This window comes from Pimephales promelas, chromosome 3 (assembly GCF_988280905.1).
Source record: "Pimephales promelas chromosome 3, fPimPro1.hap1.1, whole genome shotgun sequence".
NCBI classification, from domain to species: domain Eukaryota; kingdom Metazoa; phylum Chordata; class Actinopteri; order Cypriniformes; family Leuciscidae; genus Pimephales; species Pimephales promelas.
The window spans coordinates 39,437,605-39,464,823 of record NC_142771.1 but is presented as its reverse complement, the minus strand read 5'-3'; the positions used below and the strand labels follow the sequence as shown (position 1 = coordinate 39,464,823).

The 27,219-nt window shown below is 37.5% G+C and overlaps 1 protein-coding gene across 2 annotated transcripts; it reads left to right on the top strand.

Annotated features, from left to right (window-relative positions):
- prpsap1 (phosphoribosyl pyrophosphate synthetase-associated protein 1) lies at positions 1-26,922 on the top strand. 2 transcript variants are annotated; one of them, XM_039665506.2, is made up of 11 exons: positions 1-285; positions 742-794; positions 3,838-3,904; positions 8,101-8,273; positions 8,391-8,506; positions 8,598-8,653; positions 9,786-9,931; positions 11,692-11,730; positions 20,684-20,754; positions 20,858-21,004; positions 25,090-26,922. In XM_039665506.2, the coding sequence occupies exons 1-11, from the start codon at positions 203-205 to the stop codon at positions 25,246-25,248; spliced, it is 1,110 nt and encodes a 369-aa protein (XP_039521440.1). In that variant the 5' UTR covers positions 1-202; the 3' UTR covers positions 25,249-26,922. The 2 variants fall into 2 exon arrangements, with proteins under 2 accessions (XP_039521440.1, XP_039521442.1); XM_039665508.2 differs by lacking the exon at positions 11,692-11,730 and having other exon boundaries at positions 2-285.
- Positions 26,923-27,219: the final 297 nt, after the last annotated feature.

Sequence of the window (27,219 nt, the reverse complement as noted above, 5' to 3'; positions counted from 1 at the left end):
TTCATAGACAGCAGCGGAGCTCGCGCAGAAGAAATCAGTATGGTTGTTTGGAAACCGCAGTAAACGTTGGTCTTCTTCAGTAGCTATTACAACATCCACGCACAGGTTTTCCTTTGTAAATACGAAGATAAACCCACAAGGCTCTGCAGCAGTAGACCTTTAAACGACTCAGTTTTTGTTGTTGGTCATTGTGTAGTTGATCATGAACGTGGCTAAAAGTGGTTATCGTGTTTTCTCGGCTAACTCTACACCCGCCTGCATTGAGCTCTCTAAGAGGATTACTGAGTAAGTAACGTATCCTACGAATAACTGCTCGATATTTGACATGGGTCGTGATTATAGAAGCTGTTCTTGATGTATAAATGTGATGTTATTGTGATAGTGGCCTGTAGATCAACAGAAGCTGGCCCGTTTCTTCACCACATCGTCACTTTGATGACGTTATAGACTAGTTGTAAAATTTTGGGATCGATAACTGATCAATAAATCATGACCATTGTGCTTTTGAACACCAGAGAAGTGGACCTGTAATAAGTGTACTTACTTTAGGACACCGTGGGAAGTAAATGTAATGTTTATCTCGTGCACGTGAATAGATCAGAAACAGTGGGCTATTCATCACATAAGCTGTACATGTGACTGGGAATATCCTGCATTCACTGAATTAACTCTGCTTCAAAGTTACTCTCATGATAAGAAACTTTGCAAACCTGTGTTGATGTTCTGCTTGTGTTTGCGCAGGCGTCTTGGAGTCGAGCTGGGGAAATCAGTTGTTTACCAGGAGTCAAACAGAGGTGATCAATAATGCCTTGTTCAAACACACTTTGACCTTTGACACCATAACATGGACTGAACTAAAGTTTACTATCATTTGTTTTTAAAAAGTCAGCTTTATGCTAATCCTAGTAAATAAATGGGTTAAGTGCGTTTGTACGCATACTCAAGTAATAATAACAGTAAGCCATTCGTAATTGCAAACGTCTAATCCTAATTATATACTAAGTACATGTGGTTAATTGATATCTCTTGGTACCTAATTAAAGGACTCCTTGAAATGAAGTGCTACACTTTATTTGGTAACACTTTATTTTACAGTGTCTTTGTTACTTACCATAGTAATAACAGTCAATTGGGCATAATTACATACAACTAACCATCAACCATATCCTACCCTAACCCTAGAGTACGTACATGTTGTTAATTAAAAGTACCCAGTACTTATAAATATATAATTGTCTTTGTTACACTGTAATTAAATATTTAAGTACAGAGTAATATTAAGTAACTACATGTACTTACTATAGTTGTCTTGGTTTGTAATTAATTGTACTACAATATCTAAAAAAACGTGATTGCATTACATCACTGATTTGTTTGTAATTACTAGGCCATCACTGCATTTTTGCAGTTTCAAGCTTCATCTGTATCTCTCAAAGTCTGCGCTATTTATGACAATACTGTTCCTACATCACACAAAACTCAAATGATTATTTCAGATCTGTACACTCAGAAAAACTTCATGGGCAACGATTAATCGCAATTAATCGCATCCAAAATAAAAGTTTGTGTTTACATAATATATGTGTGTGTAGTGTGTATAATTAATTTGTATATGTAAATACCCACACATGCATGTATATATTTAACCCTTATGCTGCATTAGGGACATTTTTGGTCTTTTGCAGTTTAATTTCTTTGACCATTTTGGCTGTTTTAATGCAAATGGTATGAAATTTGGCAAAATTGTGACTTTTTGGATACATGTAAAAAATGTGATCCCATTTTGCAAAATATGTATAACACACACTGTGTAGATCAAATAGTAACACTCAGCACCATAAAGACCAAAGATGGCCCATTGAAACCCATTAAAACGTTGTTTAAATCTGAGGCTGTCAGTAATACATGAAACATGATTTTTGCACAAACATCCTTTCATTTTGAAGCAAAAGCATTATATTTGCATTATATAGTGTATTCCACCAGATGACGTCACTACATATTTATTCCCTATGGGTGGAAATGCACCTTATTTTAGGCAATAGGCAATGTTTAATAGGTGGCCATTTTTGGTCTCTAACGCGCTAAGTGGGATTTTTTGCAAAGTGGGACTGTGATAATCCAAATCTAAAGTTTTCTCTTTGCATTTAGTTTATTAAAAATTATTGAATTTTTGTGTTTTTTCCTCTTATACAAATCGATGGTTTCGCAAACAAAACTGGTAATTAAAGGGCTAAAATCCTGAAATTGAATACATTTTTGGTAGTTATGATGAGGACTGATGCTGGTTAAAAGATTTAACTTGGTAAAAGTGGAAAATAATAATAATATATAATATTTTAGGCAATGTTTAATATGTGGCCATTTTTGGTCCTTAATGCACTCAACGGTGTTAAAAATCTAATGCAGCACAAGGGTTAAGAAAAATGTGTTATTAATATATCAAATATTTCTATTTATATATAATATTAATTGTGAATAAATATATATAAAATATATACATGCACATATTTCTTAAATATATACATGCATGTGTGGGTATTTATATATACAAATTAATTATACACACTACACACACATATATTATGTAAACACAAACTTTTATTTTGGATGCGATTAATCGCGATTAATCATTGCCCATCCCTAAACTTCACATAAAACAAATTCGACCCAATTCTCAATGCATGAATTAGTTCTTAATCTCGTTCTAATGTTAATGAATCTTGAGTATTCTAAATGAGCGACCGTGTGTCCGAGGTTATGGTCGTTTGCATAAAACACGCCTAAAGAATCTCCAAATAAGGGCTTTCTGTGCGACCCTTCCTTGACAGCCTTTCGTCACGCTCAGCAAACATGTGACCTTCTCTAAAGACGATTCTGAGAGCAAATGTATGCTCAATAACCAACTTGAACACAATAAACTCCACAGATTTGACCACTTATTAGCCAGCGGTACACATGCATATCTGTGTTGTTATTGCAGATGAGCCGTAACACTGCTATTATGTGAGTATTTCACTGTATATGAAGTCATCATGAAATAGAAGCTGCAATAGTCTTTTCTTCTTTGTGACATAAGTTGAAAACAGCTAAAAAAATGTAGGACGAGACTCGTTTTTGTCCGTACGGAATTGGTTGGATGGTTTGCTATTGGTGGATCTCGCGTGAGTGACAGGTTGCTCCGCCCTCACGCCAGTGAACGCATCATCAGAGAAGATGTTATGAGTGAAGACTACAAGATGCATTAATTAAAAGAAAAATATGTGCATGGGGCAATTATTTATAATAAATAAGATTTGTCAATTTTGATTTCATGGTGACTTTATGATGAAGAAATATCTGGTTTCACTTTTATTAACCTTTTTCATTTTGTAACAACTTTTAGTACAAAAGTTGGTGAATCTTGATTTGTTCTTGATAACATTTGTGTGTTAGTGAATGAGACCTATCATGTGTTTGATAAGCCAACTACAGTATGTAGAACATGTAAAACACTGAGGAAAATGCAGTATGTCCGAATTCATAGCATTCATAAACCAGTAGGTGAAACGTTACACGGGTGACCTTCTTTACACGGCCAGATTGTGTATCCACGGATGAAATGCGTACCTGATGGACACTTTACTATCCCATAAGGCCACACGAGAAGCTCCAGCGATTACTTAAGTCACATGATGTTGCAGTGTGTCCAAATCTCATTCATACTAAACACACGTTCGATTTATTTTAATGGTTGCAAAGTAAATTTCTTATTATTGTTTGTACATTTCACCCAATAAACAGTTAGTAGCAACTTAATAATGTTGCTTTTTTGATGTATTTGCTCTTATCTTACAGAAACAAGAGTTGAGATCAAAGAGTCTGTGAGAGGACAAACAATCTTCATCATCCAAACCATTCCCAGGTAAGAGTGTGCACTCTTATTAAGTAAATTCAGGACGTTTAAACTTATTTGTGTCTGCTTTTTGCAATCTATATCATATATAATGGGATCATTGTACACAAGTTGGTATTTTTAATGTGAGATGTGGTTGCCAGTTAAAGGGTTGGTTCACACCAAAATAATTTACTCACCCACTTTTTTGCATTGAAGCAAAAGGTGAAAAGCCATGCTTTTTAGCTTGTTTATTTACATGGCATCTTACCTTTTATTCTGAACTGCATACATTGGTATTTTAAAGGGATACTCCACTTTTTTTGGGGGGGGGGGGAAATAGGCTCATTTTACCACTCCCCCAGAGTTAAACAGTTGAGTTTTACCGTTTTCGAATCCATTCAGACGATTTTCTGATTTTTAGAAGAATATCAGTAACCAGACAGTTTCTGGTCCCATTGACTTCCATAGTATATTTTTTTCCTACCATCAAAGTCAATGAGACCAGAAACTGTCTGGTTACTGATATTCTTCTAAATATCAGAAAATTGCTGAATGGATTCGAAAACAGTAAAAACCCAACTGTTTAACTCTGGGGGAACTGTCAAATCAGTCCCTCCAGAAAAACGCGATTATGCGATCGCTGAATTCAATGCAAAATCAGCCAAGGTCCGCATATTTATGCGGGGGCCGCATTTTTTCAAATACGCCGCACTTTCGCCGCATAAATTGCCGATTTCCGTGCAAAATATGCGGGGTTTGCATAATTTCATAATCCTCGCATTTTCTTTGCAAAAAAAGTCACATGTATCTTAGCAGAAAGTTGAAAAATGTTGCATTTGCTTCACACAAGAGCAGCCATTTCACCCTGTTTCCATGGGAACGTTATGAAGTGACGCAATTACGCGACGCCAGACAGACTCACGGAGGCGATTGACATCACAAAAAAAACAAATCGAACTCGTATAACTGTCTGTCACACGTTCTACCGTCACATCATTACTTAATAAACAACATAAGATAAAAGAAGTAGCATCAAACAGAAATTACCCGCACACATGGGGTGTTTGAGGCGCACATATAACACTGCAGAGAGTTCAACAGGGAGCGCGCAGCTCTTAAAGGGGCCACACCTTATTTACACTCGTTACAGTCTGAAATAAAACAAGATGAGAAATAGGGCTGCAACTAACGATTATTTTGATAATCGATTAATCGGACGATTATTTTTTCGATTAATCGATTAATCGGATAAAAAATTATATTCCATTTTTTTGTTTATTATAACAAAATAAAACCCTAAAAACCACACTCTTTTGTGTGTTAAACAATCTACTTAATACAGACAACTTCATTATAAAGAGAAACAACAAATAAAATATATATATATGACCAGGGCCTGAAATTAACACCCGACCACCTGCCAAATGCGGGTGAATTTTGCTATTGGCGGGTAACACTGTCAATCTACCTGCCACATTGGCGGGTAGCCAATGAGAATTGAGTGATTCATTAGGATTTTTACATTTCAACGAAGTCCGCTATTGCGGTGGACTTTAGCTAAAATGTGGCGGCGCATTACTGGGGTAAAGAGGCCAGCTGAAACAAAACAAACAGCCAACAAAAAGATGAGGATGAGAAAAAGAAAAGTAAAGAAGACATTTTAATACAAAGTGAACAATCGGCGGCAATGGCAAGGTTCGTGAGCGGCTGATTTATGACAGCGACTGTTGTTTCGTAACGTTCATGCGATCAGAAAGAAGATGAGGCTCTTTTTCTGACTACGTGTGCGAGTATTAAACTGTTGATGAGATGGGATGAGATAATGTAATGCGTCGCTGTTGTAGGTTAAAGTACAATGACAGTTGCACAGATGTGTGTGCGTGTGCAACTGTGCATGTTGGGAGTTGGGAACCGGTGAGAAAATGTCCGGTACCCGGTAATTTTATCAGTAATAACATTATTAATTTAGTTCATATTTAACCGTTCCTGAACGCTGTAACTAAAAGCTGTTAAGAGTAAGACCTGTACGTGACTAAATCCGCCATCAACACAGCCGCGTGTGATTTGTTTACGAGCTGCGGTTGGTCTATCTGTTGAGTATATAGCTACTATGTTGTGTGTGTGTGTGTGTGTGTCTGTCAAAATCAATGAATAAAAAGAATTTTTTTTAAATGTATGTTATTAGAGTTATTATTACTTGACAGCACTAAAATGTGTGTTCTTACAAGTTAAAGAACAATATTGTGAAATTCCCGTTTTTTTTTTTTTTTTTTTACGTTTATGAGGCAAAAAAAAAAAATGGCTGGTAAAAAGTCTCTGTGGCGGGTGAATTTTTAAATCCACCTGCCACAGTGGCCGGTGGCCGAAAAAATTAACTTCAGGCCCTGTATATGACCATAACCTATGACAAAAATGCTATTGTAAACTAGATTAGTGGATAACTCAGCAAAACTTAGCCTAGAAATATCACAAGTGCACAATAATTTTATAAAATCTGAACATTTAGTGAAAAAAAAAACATTCCTTAGTGGGGAACAAATAAGAGACAATAAGTGTAGCACTAACAATGGTAAAACGTACACATTGCTCTTTGTATTGTTGTTATACATTCATGAAAAACATCGTAAAAATCAGATGCACAAGTTCAACTGTTTTAAATGTAAAGCACAGCTGTTTAGTGAGGAAGCAAAATATAATAGATAGGACAGAACAAGAAAGGCTATTAAGCTTTCATTGCGCAAAAGTATTATGACATGATCATGAAAGAGCTGCACAAAGTGCTTATGCTCATCGCGAGCGCTGAATGAACACGGAGTCACAGGGCGGCGCGCAGTTCTTCAGTGTCCGCCGCATTAAGCACCAAGGAAAGAGAAAGACATATTGACTGTGTATTACACAGTATCTATGCAATAGTTTATTAAGACTTTTCTTTTAACAGTTTTAAATTTCAGTTAGGCTACTGTGCACGTGAAGAACAATTATACTGCGTCGATAGTGTTGTGATCTAACAGACACTCAGTAGAAAGTGATTAAGTTACAGCAATAAAAGTCCAGCAAGATAGAAAAACCATCATAGACCTTTATCTACGGATCAATTATAATAATATCATTGAATCATCTTGGAAAGAGATCATCATGTGTTAACTGTTGTAACGCGACGGGCTGTTTGAACACCGAATAGAGAATGACTGACAGCCGCAGTGGAGGGAAAAGCTTAGGTTAACTTGAATTTAATGACTTAAATATACATTTCTATCTCACATTATACTATAGTATGGCTTCATAAAGTATACACGATTAACGTAGGTCACCTATTTTGGTTTCAAAACGGCGAATTTACCGAAAGGTGAACGATTTTCGTGTATGCTGCATATTGATAGCGGTTTCCTGATGCCCGCAAATTAGTTCAAACTCACGGAATCAAGAGCGCGCATGCGAGACAGAAGATAATGTGATCCAAACCGTCCGTGTTGCGCGCGCGAGACAGAAGATAATGTGCTCCAAACCGTCCGTGTTGCGCGCGCGAGACAGGGAAGAGCGGCGAGGGAGAGAGAGACTGCGTGTGCGCCTCATGAAGCGCATGTAAGAAGCGCATGTTCCATGTAAACAATCCCCGTGACGTAATCAGACCAACTAATCGATAATGACATTCGTTGACAACGATTTTCATAATCGATTATAATCGATTTTATCGATTAGTTGTTGCAGCCCTAATGAGAAATTAAATATTCCCAGCACTTTCTATGATGTAGTATGCTTGTTCATCAAAGGAAGTAATAAGAAATGACTCTTACATTAGCCTAGTGAGAACAGGATGTTGGGGGATTCACTTTTTTTCTCTTTTTCATCAAACCGCAATTTTTGCAAATTCCTGCAATTTCATCGCATAAAATTGCATAAATATAAATATATATTCCATCGCATTTTTAAAGAAGACGGGCCGCGTAATCAATCAATTTTTGCCCGCGACAATCACAAAAAAACTCCACGTTTTTCTGGAAGGACTAAATACTATTATGGTAAATGTTAAATATAAATCGCAATTTTTTTCAAAATTTTTTGGAAATTACCACCACAAAATCAGTCATTTTGATCGCAAAAATCACAAAAAAAAAATCGTGAAATCCTGGAGGTTCTGTCAAATGAGCCTATTTCCCAAAAAAAGTGTAGTATCCCTTTAAACCCAGAAGCACTTTAGATTTATATTTTTCTGCCTCTGTCAGAGATGTCAACACTGCTATTATGGAGCTGCTGATTATGGCCTACGCACTGAAGACGTCCTGTGCCAAGAACATCATCGGCGTGATCCCGTACTTCCCCTACAGTAAACAGTGTAAGATGAGGAAGAGAGGGTCTATTGTGTGCAAACTGCTCGCTTCCATGTTAGCTAAAGCAGGTAATGTCTATGATGTTCCTACTTCTGTTTTCACACTAGTAATATTCAGTCTTTATTATTATAAACTCGTTATTATATGACAACTATATATATTTTACTCCCTGCATTGATAATTAGGGCTGACTCATATAATCACAATGGATCTGCACCAGAAAGAGATCCAAGGCTTCTTTACATTCCCTGTGGACAACCTGCGGGCTTCTCCATTCCTGCTGCAGTACATTCAGGAGGAGGTCAGCAACATTCACTGACATAAACTTGATAAATAATCAATTAATAATTAATATTGATCATTTCTCTTCTTCCTTTTTCTGTTTTGCATAGGTTCCTGATTATAGAAATGCTATCATTGTAGCCAAGTCCCCATCTGCTGCAAAACGGTAACTCTTCCTGGGTGTGATTTCCATTTGTGTTTGTTTTGTGGGTGAAAGCAGGCCTAGATGGAGTGTATCTAAACATTGTGAAATGGGTTAAACCGAGCTGAAAACACTACATTTTTAGATGAAAATGTTATCCAGTTAAATAAGGCGCTTGGGGTAGATAAAGTATTTCACTTTGTGGATGGATGCACATTTGCAGAGATTTGGGAGTGCAGAGTGGATGTGGGTCTGCTTGTTTACAGTATTTCAAAACCAAACTTTCAGGTTGCTTAATTTGCCCCATTATGCTTTTTTTTCGGATATTTCCTTCCATGTAATATATAATATAACTGTTTGTGAATGTTCAAGTTCTTCAAAGTTTTGAAGATGGAGTTGTTGACTCCCAAAAGAAAGAACCACTTCTGAACTGCCTGAAACCAGTCATCAGTTTTACGTCCTGTTACTAAACGATATGGCCGTGTTTGGTTTCCGGCATGCACTGTAACCGGTCGACCAACTGTCTGACCAATCAGAGCAGAGTAGACCAATCACAACAGCCTGAACCATCTGACCAATCAGAGCAGAGTAGTAGACCAATCACAACAGCCTGAACCATCTGACCAATCAGAGCAGAGTAGACCAATCACAACAGCCTGAACCATCTGACCAATCAGAGCAGAGTAGTACACCAATCACAACAGCCTAAACCATCTGACCAATCAGAGCAGAGTAGTAGACCAATCACAACAGCCTGAACCATCTGACCAATCAGAGCAGAGTAGTAGACCAATCACAACAGCCTGAACCATCTGACCAATCAGAGCAGAGTAGTAGACCAATCACAACAGCCTGAACCATCTGACCAATCCGAGCAGAGTAGTAGACCAATCACAACAACCTAAACCATCTGACCAATCAGAGTAGAGTAGTAGACCAATCACAACAGACTGGCTTCTGATTCCACTTCTAAGTTCTATGGCCTAATTTCTAACTGTTGTGTATGCACAACACATGCCCTGAATAGGCGTACGTACACCATTTCCGACGCATAAGTTGTGATTTTTAAAAACAAACTTGACGGGAAAATTTGTGCAACTGCACGCAAACCATAACCTATCTGTATGTGTCCCCTCTCTTGTCGTTGTCTCTTCAGGGCTCAGTCGTATGCGGAGCGTTTGCGTCTCGGTCTGGCCGTCATGCACGGAGAAGCTCAGTGTTCGGAGTCAGACATGGCAGACGGGCGGCATTCTCCTCCATGTGTCCGCAACACCTTTGGACACTCCGGCTTGGAGTTGCCATGTAAGAACCACCACACTGTAAATCTGCATGACCCCAGCAATCTTAACCAGGTTATAAACACTAACTAGACCAGCAAGACTCTCACAAAACCTGTCAAAACATGTCCTGCTTATATTTGACCCCAAAATCAAAAGAATGAAATGGTTTTTTTTATAATTTTTCATTGAGATTTTATTTTCTGGCAAAAATCTCATTCTTAGTAGTGTAATAAAAGTAATTAAAAAAACACAACAAACATATGAAATTGAGGTTCTGAAGTATTTGTACCTCATGGTAGTATGTGTAGTAATGCCTTTAAGGTGATTAAGTAAAAAAACAGTGTATTTCAGTAATAGTATTACAGTATTAAGAATTACCAGTAAGAAATATGGGAGTTTATTAAAAACCTCAAAAGTAGAATATAAAGAAGCAGTGTGGTTTTGAGAATTAGGGTGGAAATGGTCCATGTATGTTATATAATGAAATAATGAAAGCAGAAAAGTGATACTAGCCGAATTCTTGTTGAAAATTTTATTTATTTTTCTGCTTTCAGTATTAAACCAAAAAAACAAAAAAAAAACAAATGAATGTACACAGACTGAAATTGTGTTTAATTGTCATTAACATAAAGCCACAGTGCAAGAAAGACTTGAACTAAGAAATGAACTAATTATATTTATTTTATTTAGGCTATGCCATTTTGATTTTGGGGTGAAATGCATCTAGACATGTTTTTGTGAGATTTATACCATGATCCTGTTAATAAAAGGGTCGATTGCAGCATTTAGCCTAGCTCTGTTAAGTAGTTCAAGATAGATCAAGAGGTTTTTTTAACCCTCCCACATTCATTTCGCTCTGTTTCTAGATGCTTACTAAGGCTTTGTCTCAAGACCTAGTCAGTATGTGAGCTACCTAGACAATCTGTTCCAAAACCTAGCAAGCCACCTAACTAGAAAAACAGTTGATGCTACTGTATATTGGTAGCTCTTGACTCGGAATGTGTTAGTATTAATGTATTTAGAAGTTGATTTAAAGTTTTTCCCTATTGTGACATACTATATATTATAATGAAACTAACTAAATATTTCAGAATGGGGGACCTCCATTTTAACTCTAAAGATTTTGAGTGGGACCTACTAGCAGTCAAGTTGGTAAGAGTGGGTTGGGAAATTGATAATCCCAATAATCAACAGTGCCCAATGCTGTATGGTCCTGAGATTTTTAAACAAACTTTGAAAAATATATCTCTCTGAAGCATGTGCATATATAAACCAACAATTTAAGGACTACACAAACTCTTTGAATATGTTTGTTAGTTACCATTACAATTATGTTGCAAGTCATCAACACAAGTCATCTAGGTTTTGAGAGACAGCTATTATTTCCATGTGCTATTTGTTTTAGATTTTACCTGCGTCTTACCTTGAGCACACAGTTTACTTAATTAGAAAGTTCATAAACACACTGTGATATGTAGCATATTGATTTATGAGCAGGTTTTGTGTGGTATGTATCTTGGCCTTTATATACTCACATTGCCTGAGAGGAGTTCACTCCAAGTAGCTTCATGTACATTTATGTGTGGACTTTACCAATCCTCAAAATCCCCTCTCTTGTATTTGTTCTCAATTTGAAGGCAATTAAATCAACTTGAAGTGTATAAAGTTTATTTGAAAGCTTACTTGAAAATAAGGATTGTTGAAGTCCTAGTTTCTTGTTTGTATGTTCTATCATTTGTGTGTGGATTTTTGTTTAACGTGATGTTTATTTATTGGTAATAGGCAAACAACAAGTTCCGTTCCCAGGCATAGAGCTCCCAAGTATGACGGTTAACTCTATTTGCTACCGATCACAACAGTGAACACGCTGAAATGTTTCTATTGCATGCGTGCAGTGGCTGAGGAGGTCTCTCAGTGTCTGTGATCCCAGCACTCTGAAGTACTTACTCTATTCATCGTTAGGTCTTTATCAATTCACCCAAAAATGTTTTCATTATTACTCACCCTTGTGTCGTTCCAAACCCGTAAGATTTCCGTTCATCTTTGGAACACAAATGAAGATATTTTTAATTAAATATGAGAGATTTTTGTTCATCCATTGACAGCTATGCAGCTACCAATTCGACGCTTTAAAAAGGGATCATAAACCTAATCCAAATGAATCGAGCAGTTTATCAAGATTTTCTAAACAGTTTAGATCACTTTATGTGATGAATAGATTTGATTTAGGCTTTTAATCACATATAAACATTGATGAGTGAACACAAGATTAACACGAGAATGAACCTCATTGGTTCTTGTCGAAGCTCAAACGTGCTGCGTAACACGAGAATGAACCTCATTGGTTCTTGTCGAAGCTCAAATGTGCTGCGTAACACGAGAATGAACCTCATTGGTTCTTGCTGAAGCTCAAATGTGCAGCGTAACACAAGAATGAACCTCATTGGTTCTTGTCGAAGCTCAAAAGTGCTGCGTAACACAAGAATGAACCTCATTGGTTCTTGCTGAAGCTCAAACGTGCTGCGTAACACGAAAATGAACCTCATTGGTTCTTGCAGAAGCTCAAACGTGCAGCGTAACACAAGAATGAACCTCATTGGTTCTTGTCGAAGCTCAAACGTGCTGCGTAACACAAGAATGAACCTCATTGGTTCTTGTCGAAGCTCAAACGTGCTGCGTAACACGAGAATGAACCTCATTGGTTCTTGCTGAAGCTCAAATGTGCAGCGTAACACAAGAATGAACCTCATTGGTTCTTGTCGAAGCTCAAAAGTGCTGCGTAACACAAGAATGAACCTCATTGGTTCTTGCTGAAGCTCAAACGTGCAGCGTAACACAAGAATGAACCTCATTGGGTCTTGTCGAAGCTCAAACGTGCTGCGTAACACGAAAATGAACCTCATTGGTTCTTGCAGAAGCTCAAACGTGCAGCGTAACACAAGAATGAACCTCATTGGTTCTTGTCGAAGCTCAAACGTGCTGCGTAACACAAGAATGAACCTCATTGGTTCTTGTCGAAGCTCAAACGTGCTGCGTAACACAAGAATGAACCTCATTGGTTCTTGTCGAAGCTCAAACGTGCTGCGTAACACAAGAATGAACCTCATTGGTTCTTGTCGAAGTTCAAAAGTGCAGCGTAACACGAGAATGAACCTCATTGGTTCTTGCTGAAGCTCAAACGTGCTGCGTAACACAAGAATGAACCTCATTGGTTCTCGCTGAATCTCAAAATTTGTTGCGTAACACAAGAATGAACCTCATTGGTTCTCGCTGAATCTCAAAATTTGTTGCGTAACACGAGAATGAACCTCATTGGTTCTTGCTGAATCTCAAAAGTGCTGCGTAACACAAGAATGAACCTCATTGGTTCTTGCAGAAGCTCAAACGTGCAGCGTAACACAAGAATGAACCTCATTGGTTCTTGTCGAAGCTCAAACGTGCTGCGTAACACAAGAATGAACCTCATTGGTTCTTGTCGAAGCTCAAATGTGCTGCGTAACACAAGAATGAACCTCATTGGTTCTTGCTGAAGCTCAAACGTGCTGCGTAACACAAGAATGAACCTCATTGGTTCTCGCTGAATCTCAAAATTTGTTGCGTAACACAAGAATGAACCTCATTGGTTCTCGCTGAATCTCAAAATTTGTTGCGTAACACGAGAATGAACCTCATTGGTTCTTGCTGAAGCTCAAAAGTGCTGCGTAACACGAGAATGAACCTCATTGGTTCTTGTCGAAGCTCAAATGTGCTGCGTAACACGAGAATGAACCTCATTGGTTCTTGTCGAAGCTCAAATGTGCTGCGTAACACGAGAATGAACCTCATTGGTTCTTGCTGAAGCTCAAACGTGCTGCGTAACACAAGAATGAACCTCATTGGTTCTTGTCGAAGCTCAAACGTGCTGCGTAACACAAGAATGAACCTCATTGGTTCTTGTCGAAGTTCAAAAGTGCAGCGTAACACGAGAATGAACCTCATTGGTTCTTGCTGAAGCTCAAACGTGCTGCGTAACACAAGAATGAACCTCATTGGTTCTCGCTGAATCTCAAAATTTGTTGCGTAACACAAGAATGAACCTCATTGGTTCTCGCTGAATCTCAAAATTTTTTGCGTAACACAAGAATGAACCTCATTGGTTCTCGCTGAATCTCAAAATTTTTTGCGTAACACAAGAATGAACCTCATTGGTTCTCGCTGAATCTCAAAATTTGTTGCGTAACACAAGAATGAACCTCATTGGTTCTCGCTGAAGCTCAAAATTTGTTGCGTAACACAAGAATGAACCTCATTGGTTCTCGATGAATCTCAAAATTTGTTGCGTAACACAAGAATGAACCTCATTGGTTCTCGCTGAATCTCAAAATTTGTTGCGTAACACAAGAATGAACCTCATTGGTTCTTGCTGAAGCTCAAAATTTGTTGCGTAACACAAGAATGAACCTCATTGGTTCTCGCTGAATCTCAAAATTTGTTGCGTAACACAAGAATGAACCTCATTGGTTCTCGCTGAAGCTCAAAATTTGTTGCGTAACACTAGAATGAACCTCATTGGTTCTCGCTGAATCTCAAAATTAGTTGCGTAACACAAGAATGAACCTCATTGGTTCTCGCTGAAGCTCAAAATTTGTTGCGTAACACAAGAATGAACCTCATTGGTTCTCGCTGAATCTCAAAATTTGTTGCGTAACACAAGAATGAACCTCATTGGTTCTCGCTGAAGCTCAAAATTTGTTGCGTAACACAAGAATGAACCTCATTGGTTCTCGCTGAAGCTCAAAATTTGTTGCGTAACACAAGAATGAACCTCATTGGTTCTCGCTGAAGCTCAAAATTTGTTGCGTAACACAAGAATGAACCTCATTGGTTCTCGCTGAAGCTCAAAATTTGTTGCGCAACACAAGAATGAACCTCATTGGTTCTCGCTGAAGCTCAAAACTTGTTGCGTAACACGAGAATGAACCTCATTGGTTCTTGCTGAAGGTCAAAATTTGTTGCATAACACGAGAATGAACCTCATTGGTTCTTGCTGAAGCTCAAAATTTCTGCGTAACACGAGAATGAACCTCATTGGTTCTTGCTGCGTAACAATAATGAACCTCATTGGTTCCCGCTGAGGCTCAAACGTAGCGGTTTGAAATTACATACAGGGTGAGTAAATGATGACAGAATTTTCATTTTTGGGTGATCTAACCCTTTATATTTTCCTCATTATTATGAGCACAAGAGCAGATAAAAATGTAACAATAGCAGTTGTAAACTATTACGAAGAGTAGGGGTGGGCGGTATATCTAAAATATCACAATACAAATATGCAAACAATATATATCTCGAATATGTATCTTTTAGTTATTTTCAATATAAATTCTAATAATTATAAAAGTGTTTATTTTAATAAGCATGTCGTACTGACTCTTTTTGCATGATCCATTTAAGTAAGGGGGTCTTATGCTTTCTTTTTTAATTTAGTCAGTGTGTAATGTTGCTGTTTGAGCTTTGTAAACTTGCAGTATTTTTTATGCCTGAAGTCCAAAAGGGAATACATTTTATTTAAGAGAATCCGCTTTCCAAGAAGTAGAAACTTACGTTTTCTAGATCTGAGCCATTTATATAATCTCAGTCCACAGAATACGCAAAAACTGTGCGAGGCCTGTTTGAGCCAGAAGACAGTGTTGTCGTGGTCAAAGAGATGCTGTTTTTTCCACCCCATTTCCAAAACGTATTTGTTTGCCCTTCCTGCGGTCGACGAACTAAGAGTGCTTGACTTAACGGCTCCCAGAAACGAACAGTACAATGCACAAAAGCTTCTGAAACAGAGCAGTTCCCACTTTATCGGGACAATAAGTTGTTTGTGGATCACACATTCTTAGTATGTCTCATTACTTGTAGCTGCGTTTTCAATTAACAGTTCCGATTATGCGTTTTATCTTGTTGCTACAAAGCTGACTGGCGTCACTCGACTGCTAGCCAACATTATATATAAACGACACGTGTTTATATAGTGTCTACTGTAGCTTTTGCTAGATGTCGCCTTTTTCTACCACCCCTTATGACTGGTTCAGATTACACGATTTTAGCCCGATTTTGGCACGATCCGTTTGACGTATGGTAGGGTGTCGTTGGGATTCGTAAACGACAACGGGCGTCCGGACGCAAGATTCGATCGTATCATCTCGTATAGTGTGTCATAGTGGGCGACAACCTACGTTGCGTCTGCGATGCTTCACGAAAAAAAAAACTAGCATGTTTAATTTTTTAACGGTCGTCCACAACGGTTCCATCACATGTATGAGGTTGACCAATAGGAGCACAGAAGTTTTTCCGTATACAACTTTCAAAAAAGTCAAAACAAAAGAGAGACGATGGTGCTAACGTTAAAACTAAAAGTAAAAATATATAAGAAACCTATATTTTATCTGAAGTTCTCTTTGGAGTTTCTCTTTGCAATCCAGGAAGTCACTCGCTACGAGTTTCGCCTTCTCGATGACATGACGCGCGCCTTTAAACACGCCATGCGATGACTGGTCAGGAAGTAACATGTAGACTGACATGTTTCTTGTCCACGACACGACAAGATTTTAGGAGCCAAAATCGCGTAATCTGACTCGGTGACTATCGTAACAGACAAAAAAATCGTCTAATCTGAACCAGGCATTAGGAAAATTAACTATAGTTTTGTGATTAATTACTCTTTGTATCACCACAGTTTTCCGACAAATATTACGATTCAATTGTGTATAACGTCGTATCTAAAATGTATAAGAAAAACCATCTTAATATTTGCATTTGAGAGGAGCTTGCGGTTATGGTAAGGGGCCGAACGTCTGCTAAGTGGTGCCAATCACAACGCACTGGGCCAGCTAACCAATCACAGCACAGTTCGTATTTCAGAAGGAGGGGCTTCATCGAAAATGAAAATGGAGAGAGGTGCTGTAATGTAAAAAATGTGCAACATAATGTGTGTGTTTTTTTCAAGCGTGATAGCATATTCTAGTACACCCCAAAAACAAGACTTCGTAAAAGGGCATAATACGACCCCTTTAACTGTTTTACAAAACAGATACTTCGTCTTTTGTTATATTTTTATTTGAAATGGCTCATTAGAAGCCGTTGTACAAATCTGCTCAATTACATCCACCATAGATACTGCCATACCGCCCAGCCTTGACTAAATAATTGTAAAAATGGATGTTTAAGCTTCAGAGTGCTTCACTCAAACAGAACTAAGAAACCTCAAATGAAGTGCTTTTTTTCAATTTCCATGTAATTATCATCATTCGTTCCATCGAAATGGAACCATTGAATGTTTGTCCGAGAGATATGCCTTTATTTGTGATCCAGGCTTATCTAGCCAATCAACACACCATGCCTGCTTATGAAAACCCCTAGACTGGAGTTTTTAAATGGTAGACTTGTAGATGCTTGTAACCAAGGCTCTTGCATCGTCTTGGAAACACATGACCTTGATAAGTAGAGGAAGGTGTTCGCTGAAAGTTCCTGTCAAGGGTTAGAGTTTTTGATACAGGGCTAATTAAAAAACAAGCTAGCATATGTGAAGTCAGCATATGCTTTGTGGTCTCATAAGCTTGTAGAAATACACATTGATAAACCATTGACAATATAATTTATGCAATAGAAAACTTGTTAATATCTTCTACCAGACTTCAAAATTGCCGTTTTCTATCCACACTTGTTGGGGTCGTTCACACAGGACGTTATCTTGTATTCCGTCTGCGTTGTTTATATAATTTCTATATTTAGTGTCTCATTTTGTTAACGAAAATTACGATTTTTTTTTCAAATGACTGATTACAAGACAACAAGGTCATTATTAAACAATTACTGTGACTATATTAATATGCAATATTGTTGAGACTAATATGTAGTTAAAAAAATAAAAACTTTACCTTAACTTAAAAAAAAAGAGAGACCAGAACATTTACAAACTCTACCTCGAGCAGGGTTTCTAGACAACTATACCTGGCCATTTGCTAATAAAAACTAGCCTGATCGTGGCCAAAACTAGTGTTTTTAGGGGTAAAAATCACATTCGAGTTGTTTTAACCTGCGGATTACAAAAACTTGGCAACATTGACTATAAGCTTTCATGTTTGCGGTTGCCAGATGTTGGGAGTTTAAATCCCCCAATCAGATTCAGGTATTCAATTAGAGCTTTTCTGTTTAAAGGACAATTTTTTGGCCCAGTGTTTTACTTCATCTTGCAATCTGGCAACCATATTTAATAGAAAAACCTTAAAGAGATAGTTCACTCAAAAATGAAAATTTTTCCAAGTTTTTCCAAACTGAATGAATTTCTTTCTTCTGCTTAACACGAAGATGATATTTTGAAGAATGTCAAAAACCAAGCAGTTGATGAACCCCATTGACATCCATAATATTTTTTTTAATACTATGAAAGGCAATGATTATCAATTTAACCATTATGCAGCAGGACAAAAATTTTCATTTACTGAAACTAGAATAAAATTCCCAGCTATTAAGTTGACTAAAACTTGACTAAACACGATGATAAACTAAAAAGTACGTTTGACACAGGACTAAGACTAAATAAAAAGCTGAAAAAATGAACACTGTGACAAAAATAATAATAATAATAATAATAATTTCTGCGGGTTTGGCCGAATATCTTTTGTTGCCAGAGATTCGGTGCATTACTATTTTCACTCATTGTTTCATGTAAAGCCCTGTTCACACTGGAGTTCTCCTCTAGTCTGTGTGCTGCTGGTTTCTAGTACTCAAATCCAGTGTCTAACTATATCAGGCAGGAAATTAATTACGTAATTTCAACACTGATTGGCTAATGACACTGCAGGAATGCACACACTGTAAAAAAAATATTTTCATGATTTGTAATCACAACATTTTTTCTTTTGTCAAATCAACTTAAATAATTTATGTAGTTCAGATAACATAATATTTCGTGTTTCTGAAGATTAAACCAATCTCCTTCATTGTATTAACTCAATTTTTCCATTTCAATGAATTAAAAATTTGAAGGCAACCAGGTTACTTCATTTTTTTAAGTTAAACCAACGTTATTTTTTTTTTTAAATAATCCGTCTTAAACGGATTGCAGACAAGGAAAACATCTACAATGAATATTTACAATTAAAATGTTGCTCACAAAAATAAAAAAATGGCCCCAATTAACATTTCTGGTGTTCTCAGAAGCGGAAACCTATAGTGGGAAACGGAAACTATGACGCATAACTTTTGCTTTCCCATTTGCTGCAATAGCTGAAGAAAAAAAAAGCTGGAGCTGTAGCTCTTTTAAGTCAAGATCTCGTCCTCTGTGAATTTATCCTTTCAAATGTGCCATTTTAGATTTTTACGTCATAGCAGATCCTTGCAGTATTGGGTCTATAAGCCTGTAAGGTCTGCAAACCATGTAAATCTGATAAAGATATTTCTGTTTAAATATCGAAAAGCTTTTTAGGTCTTGCTGTTGATGAAAGGCATGTGTTGAAGGCATGCATAACTCCTTTAAAGGAGTAGTTCACTTTAAAAAAAAATAACTTTTGCTGATAATTTACTCACCCCCATGTCATCCAAGATGTCCATGTCTTTCTTTCTTCAGTCGAAAAGAAATTAAGGTTTTTGATGAAAACATTCCAGCATTTTTCTCCATATAATGGACTTCAATGGGAACCAAACGGTTCAAGGTCCAAAAGACAGTTTCAGTGCAAACTGTTCAAAGCGCTTTAAACGACACCAGACGATGAATAAGGGTCTTATCAAGCGAAACGATCGCTCATTTAGTAAATAAATAACAAAGTTTAAGTTTTATAAGCTCAAATGGTCGCCTCGCTCTGTTCTGTGATGCACGTTTGTGATTCTCCTGTTCGTACTCGTTCTTCAAAATGAACAAATCTTTTTCTGAGTCAATTCGTTCATTTCGTTCGTTGAATGAACCAAATGACACGAAAAAAGATTCACTTTTTTCACAGTTTCGCTTGATAAGACCCTTATTCATCGTCTGGAATCGTTTAAAGCCCTTTGAACAGTTTGCACTGAAACTGTCTTTTGGACCTTGAACCGTTTGGTTCCCATTGAAGTCCATTATATGGAGAAAAATCCTGGAATCGTTAATTTCTTTTCGACTGAAGAAAGAAAGACGTGGACATCTTGGATGACATGGGGGTGAGTAAATTACCAGCAAAAGTTTTTTTAAAAGTGAACTACTCCTTTAACCCTATGTATTCAAAAATCGACCCGCCAGTCTTCCTCTCTCGTGTTTACTTGGGTCGGTGTGTTTTTGGCTGTGTTCCAGTGTCTTTCCTCTGGATGAATGACATTAGCCCTTCTTGACCTCTCCTAAATTGCAGCAATGTCCTGGAGTCTGTCATGCTGACTCGTTGATTGTGTAGTTTCCTGCACTGACTCTTAGTGTAAACCTCTAGACATTTGCCTCTATGATTGGGTACATTGGGGACCAAGAGATGATCATTTTGATTTCTGCATGGCATGTGCCGCGATGAGTTTTTTCAGTGCTATTTGGATTGTATTCAGTTGTAGGTGGGGTAAAATGGGAAGCATTCTCCAACAAATAGGCTAATGTTACGCTATGCTATGCGCTAGGGTCCTGCCAGGACTCTTTAAATTTTAGTTTTACCATTTGATTATATGGGAGGGTTGGGCCATTTCATACACTTCTCACCCCATCTTACCCAATCTACTTTGATGATGGAACGTGATTGGGTTATTAAAACGATTTCCTGAAGTGATGTGCAACACCCGTTTATATTTTTCTTCATAGTAATGATGGCTAAGGAGAAACCACCCATCACTGTTGTCGGAGATGTTGGAGGCCGCATCGCCATCATTGTCGTAAGAAATGCCGATTTTTGGAGTAGTTAACAGTAATGACATTTATTTTTTTATTTTATTTTTTATTTTTATTGACCTAACGCATGTGGTTTCCGTCCTGTAGGATGACATCATCGATGATGTGGAGGACTTTGTTGCAGCAGCTGAGATTCTGAAAGAGAGAGGAGCTTATAAGATCTACATCATGGCCACCCACGGGCTCTTGTCTGCGGACGCCCCGCGCCTCATCGAGGAGTCCGCTATAGACGAAGTGAGTCGTTCAGCTCATTTACTTCAACATCCTGTCAGTGTCTTTGTCATGACAACTTGACATAAAATTAAGTTAAACTGTCATGTGGTTGGCCTGACATTGGCTGTCTTGAGGCATTATAACTGTGTCATGAATGTTTTTCGTGACCTCAACTACAGTGGTACTAATTGAATTTGTCATTAAAAAGTTATAATGGCTTCATGACAGCCAATGTCAAAACCAACCACCTGACAGTTTAATGTTATGTTAACCAATAAAGCTAGATGGTTTCTTAAGTTTGATAATTAATCTACTATGTCATGTTTATGACGGGTTGTGTTGTCTTAGTACTAATGTCAAGTTGTCATGACAAAGACACTGATAGGTTAAGATGTATTGGTTTATGTCAAGGCGGTTTATAACAAAGACATCTCAAACAATGTCATATTTGCATTAAAAATGTTATAATTGAGCGAATGACACTTAATGACCGTTGTCATAACCATGCTTAAAACTTCCTTCATATTCATAACATATGTCATGTCATGATTATGAAGGTGTCATGTTAGTCTTATGCACACCCCTTCAAGTAAAGTGTTGCCAAGTAATGTAATTTTAGTAACATTTTGCAAGGCTCTAACCAGCAATTACTATTTATGATTGGAGGAACCTTAAGAAACTGCTATTTAAAGATGTAATTGACCATTGCTTTTGATGTCTATGGTCGTCCCTCAGTGTCTATGGAAAATATGGCCCTGGTACGTTGGGTGTGAATTGGGAAAAGAAGGTGATTTCTTCGAAAAAAGTTCAGCTGTAACTCTTTCAAATGGAATAAAATAAATTCATTGGGGCTTTCGCACCGGGTAGTTCTAGGAAGTGGCCAATAGGATGGTTCCCCAAGAACTAATGGCTCCCCTAGTGTGCTTAGTTTACGATCTGTCTTACAGTCCTGTCTAATATACTTTTATTAGATAGAACTTTTAAACATAGAAAGTAGACAGTAATGATTACTTGGTAGCCGCGTGGTCTTAAAAGTCTTAAAAAGGTATTCGATTTCATGTTCCTAAATTAAGGCCTTAAAGTCTTAAATTCCGTTGTCCAAGTCTTAATTTTTGAAACGAAGGTCTTAAATTTCATTATACTAGCCTATTCAAAGTCTACCAGTCAACAACAACGTGGTTTAGTGTAATGTCAACGTGTAATTTCTTGGAGTATGCGCAAACAGCAGCTTGGGTTTTCGCCAGTGGCAGCTGGTGAAAAATATTTTAGGTGGGACTGTTTCATATTCTGTCGGTTTCAGTGGTCTGGTAACATGGGAGTCTGCGGCGCAAACACACCACAATCCGGGTACTTCCGTCAATAGTTCTAGGAACTATGAAAAGGTTCCCCCGGTGCGAAAGCCACTTTAGTTCACGAGTGGCACTATTTCTTGAAAATTAGCTAGATGTCAATCAGCAGTTACTTACCTTCATTTACGTGGTTGCTTAATACGTTCAACAAGTATTGATTTTAGCAGATATTAAATTAGGGCTGTCAGTTAAACGCGTTATTAACGGCGTTAACGCAAACCCATTTTAACGGCGTCAATTTTTTTTATTGCGCGATTAACGGTCTTTTTGGCCTAGCAAACTTTGTAGTATTTTTTCATATGCTTTTGCAACAGGAAACCCATTCATTACGCCCAACGTGAAACCCAACGTGCGAGGACGTTTTGTTGCTACGTCGACCAAAGCACAAGCGGATCTAGCTAGATCGAAAACAACAGGCACGCCGCACACTCTCGTTTGGGCTTGCGAGCCGGCCAAATAGTTGGTTAACATCGCGTTTTGTGTGGATGACGAGTGCGAGACGCCCAATGGATGCCAATAAGATTCTGAATGGAAACTTTACTTCACTAAAAAGTTGCCAAATGGTTCAATTGACAAGACCAAAGTGATCTGTGTGTTTTGTCATTGTGAACTGAGCTATAATCATCGCAGCACATCCAGTCTGAAACACCACTTGATTGCCAAGCACACACATCTTTTATTGATGGACAGTGCTACATTGAGAGATTATTTGCTCCAAGTGAGAACGTTAGTGTGAAATTGAACACAGTATATGCCAATGTTGTTTTCAATAAAAAACATTTGCACAAAGCAAGCCGATGCACTTGAATCCATGTTGATAAAAGCATTAAAATGAGAAAAAATAATGTGAGAAAAAGAAATCAAGAGACATTTAGAACAGATAAAAATGTGCAATTAATCGCGAGTTAGCTATGACATTAATGTGATTAATCGCGAGTTAACTATGATATTAATGTGATTAATCGTGAGTTAGCTATGACATGGATGTGATTAATCACGAGTTAACTCCGACATTAATGCGATTAATCGCGAGCTAACTATGACATTAATGTGATTAATCGCGAGTTAACTATGACATTAATGCGATTAATCGCGAGTTAACTATGACATTAATGCGATTAATCGCGAGTTAGCTATGACATTAATGCGATTAATCGCGAGTTAGCTATGACATTAATGTGATTAATCGCGAGTTAGCTATGATATTAATGTGATTAATCGTGAGTTAGCTATGACATTAATGTGATTAATCGCGAGCTAACTATGATATCAATGTGATTAATCGCGAGTTAACTATGACATTAATGTGATTAATAGCGAGTTAACTATGACATTAATGCGATTAATCGCGAGTTAGCTATGACATTAATGTGATTAATCGCGAGTTAACTATGATATTAATGTGATTAATCGTGAGTTAGCTATGCCATGGATGTGATTAATAACGAGTTAACTACGACATTAATGCCATTAATCGCGAGCTAACTATGACATTAATGTGATTAATCGCGAGTTAACTATGACATTAATGTGATTAATCGCGAGTTAACTATGATATTAATGTGATTAATCGTGAGTTAGCTATGACATGGATGCGATTAATCACGAGTTAACCACGACATTAATGCGATTAATCGCGAGTTAGCTATGACATGGATGCGATTAATCACGAGTTAACTACGACATTAATGCGATTAATTGCGAGTTAGCTATGACATTAATGCGAATAATCGCGAGCTAGCTATGACATTAATGCGATTAATCGTGAATTAACTATGACAATGTGATTAATCGCGAGTTAGCTATGACATGGATGGGATTAATCACAAGTTAACCACGACATTAATGCGATTAATCGCGAGTTAGCTATGACATTAATGCGAATAATCGCGAGCTAGCTATGACATTAATGCGATTAATCGTGAATTAACTATGACAATGTGATTAATCGCAAGTTAGCTATGACATGGATGCGATTAATCACGAGCTAACTACGACATTAATGCGATTAATCGCGAGCTAACTATGACATTAATGCGATTAATCGCAAGTTAACTATGGCATTAATGCGATTAATCGCGAGTTAGCTATGACATTAATGCGAATAATTGCGAGTTAGCTATGACATTAATGCGAATAATCGCGAGCTAGCTATGACATTAATGCGATTAATCGTGAATTAACTATGACAATGTGATTAATCGCAAGTTAGCTATGACATGGATGCGATTAATCACGAGCTAACTACGACATTAATGCGATTAATCGCGAGCTAACTATGACATTAATGCGATTAATCGCAAGTTAACTATGGCATTAATGCGATTAATCGCGAGTTAGCTATGACATGGATGTGATTAATCACGAGTTAACTACGACATTAATGCGATTGATCGCGAGTTAACTATGACATTAATGTGATTAATCGCGAGTTAGCTATGACATGGATGCGATTGATCGCGAGTTAACTACAACATTAATGCGATTGATCGCGAGTTAACTACGACATTAATGTGATTAATCACGAGTTAACTATGACATTAATGTGATTAATCGTGAGTTAGCTATGACATGGATGCGATTGATCGCGAGTTAACTACAACATTAATGCGATTGATCGCGAGTTAACTACGACATTAATGTGATTAATCGCGAGTTAGCTATGACATTAATGCGATTAATCGCAATTAAATATTTGAATCGTTTGACAGCACTAATCAAAATGTTGAATGGCCAAATGTTTGGGATGTCTTTCAGGTGGTGGTGACCAACACTGTTCCTCACGAGGTGCAAAAGCTGCAGTGTCCTAAGATCAAGACGGTGGATGTCAGTATGATCCTGGCCGAGGCTATCCGACGCATTCACAACGGGGAGTCAATGGCCTACCTCTTCCGCAATATCACAGTAGACGACTAGCCGACACACACGTTTGGGTTAGAGATGAAGGTGAGGTGTAGAGTTTAGGGAAGTATCTTATGCAGTTGAGGTGTGCCAATGTTGTTCCCCATTCCCAGCTCAACTGAGGACTACAATCACCTTCATTTCTCAAATGAACCGCTTTTATTCTTCAATACTTTCTAAACACACTCCCATTGCCAAATGACATGAATTCCAAAATAAATGAACAATTACTCAAACATGTAAATGTACGCACACATCTAGTTTTTTATAAACACAAATGAATGCAAAGAATATAAATTATGCAAGTGTTTACCTGTACGTCCGTTTTTACCAGATCAGCAATTACAATTAGGGCTAATTTGTTAACATTAGTTAATTCATTGGCTAACATGAACATATTTTTACAGCATGTGTTAAGCTTTGTTAATGTTACCTCTGTTGGTCTTCAAAAAAAGTTTCCGTTTTTAAAATAATGGACATGATTCGAAAGGTTAAAAGGTCAAATTTTTATCATTTTATTTTATTTTTGGTACTGCAGCCAAACACAATCTGACTGAAAGCTAACTTTTTGGATATTTAAAACTCAGATTTAAATTTAGATTTAGATTTCAAACTTCTTGCAGGTTTTCTTGCAGTTTTAGAGTAAACATGATTTATAAAAGCAGTAATCTGCCAAGTGTCGTCTTTATGAGACTGTGCGCAAAAGCGTTCAAGATTTACCACAGTTTCAGGTCTGTGCTCATTAAGTGGATAAATGGATGCTAAATTCAGCGCACATATAATTTAGCATTTAAAAAATTAAATTAAAATACAAAATATTACTTAAAAAGTATTATCACACTAAAATATAGTTAATTCATTTCATTGACAAGAATTCGGTCCAGGGAGTTAAAAATGCAGTTGTTCATGTTTGTTCACAGTGGATTAACTAATGTTACCAGATACAACTTTTGATTTTAATAATGTAGTTATTAACTAAGGTGGTTACGTATTGTTAACAAATGAAACCCCATGATAAAGTTAGTTAGACAAAACAAAAGAGCTCTGAACGAAGCAAGTACTGTGAATACTTCTCCATGTACTCCTACACGACACAACTAAGGGAGTGAAAATGGCACGTAAAACTCGCCTCTGTCTAATCTGTTCCTCAATTTCAGTGTATTTTACATCTCAGTTGCATTTGTGTGCTAATGTCAAGATCTGGCGTAGATGATGATACAACTTTTATCATCTTGAAGGCATTTGAAGTCATATTAGCAATACTAATGCAGTACACTGTGAACATTTGGCTAGTTAACTGATCATGCCATTTAGCTTTAGCTTCCTGATTAAATCTTAGATGAGCGGGATAACTGAGGGATGGAGAACACATGCACCAGCACTGCCCCGCACGTCCCCATTCTTCCTCTCGTTGCGTTTGAAGCACAGCAACACTTCTTTCTTTTAACCTTATCTTCCACATCTCCGTGTTCCTCAATCGTACGTCAACTAGCTGTTTCCCCAGTGCCTCACTCTGTGAGAGTGAAAGTGGTTGCTATGGCAACCTTATTCGAAGCCGTTATATTTTTTGCTGTTGTGCAAATATTGTCCGACCTGAAAGAGAACATGATTTTTTTTTTTTGCTACGATATACTGTATCTGCTGTTGCTTTGCAATCTTATTTTTGTAAATAAACACAGATTCGCTCCATGCCGCTCTCTGTTGAATCTTTATTGAACTGAAACATAGAGAAGCACATGCAGTTTTCTTGGGTAGAATGAGATTTAGCGGGTCAAACGTGTCCGTCAAGCTCCTGTCGGGATGTGATGTCATCGGTGGTCTTCAGAGGACGAGTTCGTGAAGGACCCTTTACTTGCTCTAAACTCCTCAGGTTTTACACACGACACTGAGGAGCTTAGACCAAGTCAAGCGACCCAAACAAAAAAACATTTCTGGGTCACTTTTTGCCTCAATATCGCTTAAAAATTTAATGGCACAGAAAATTAT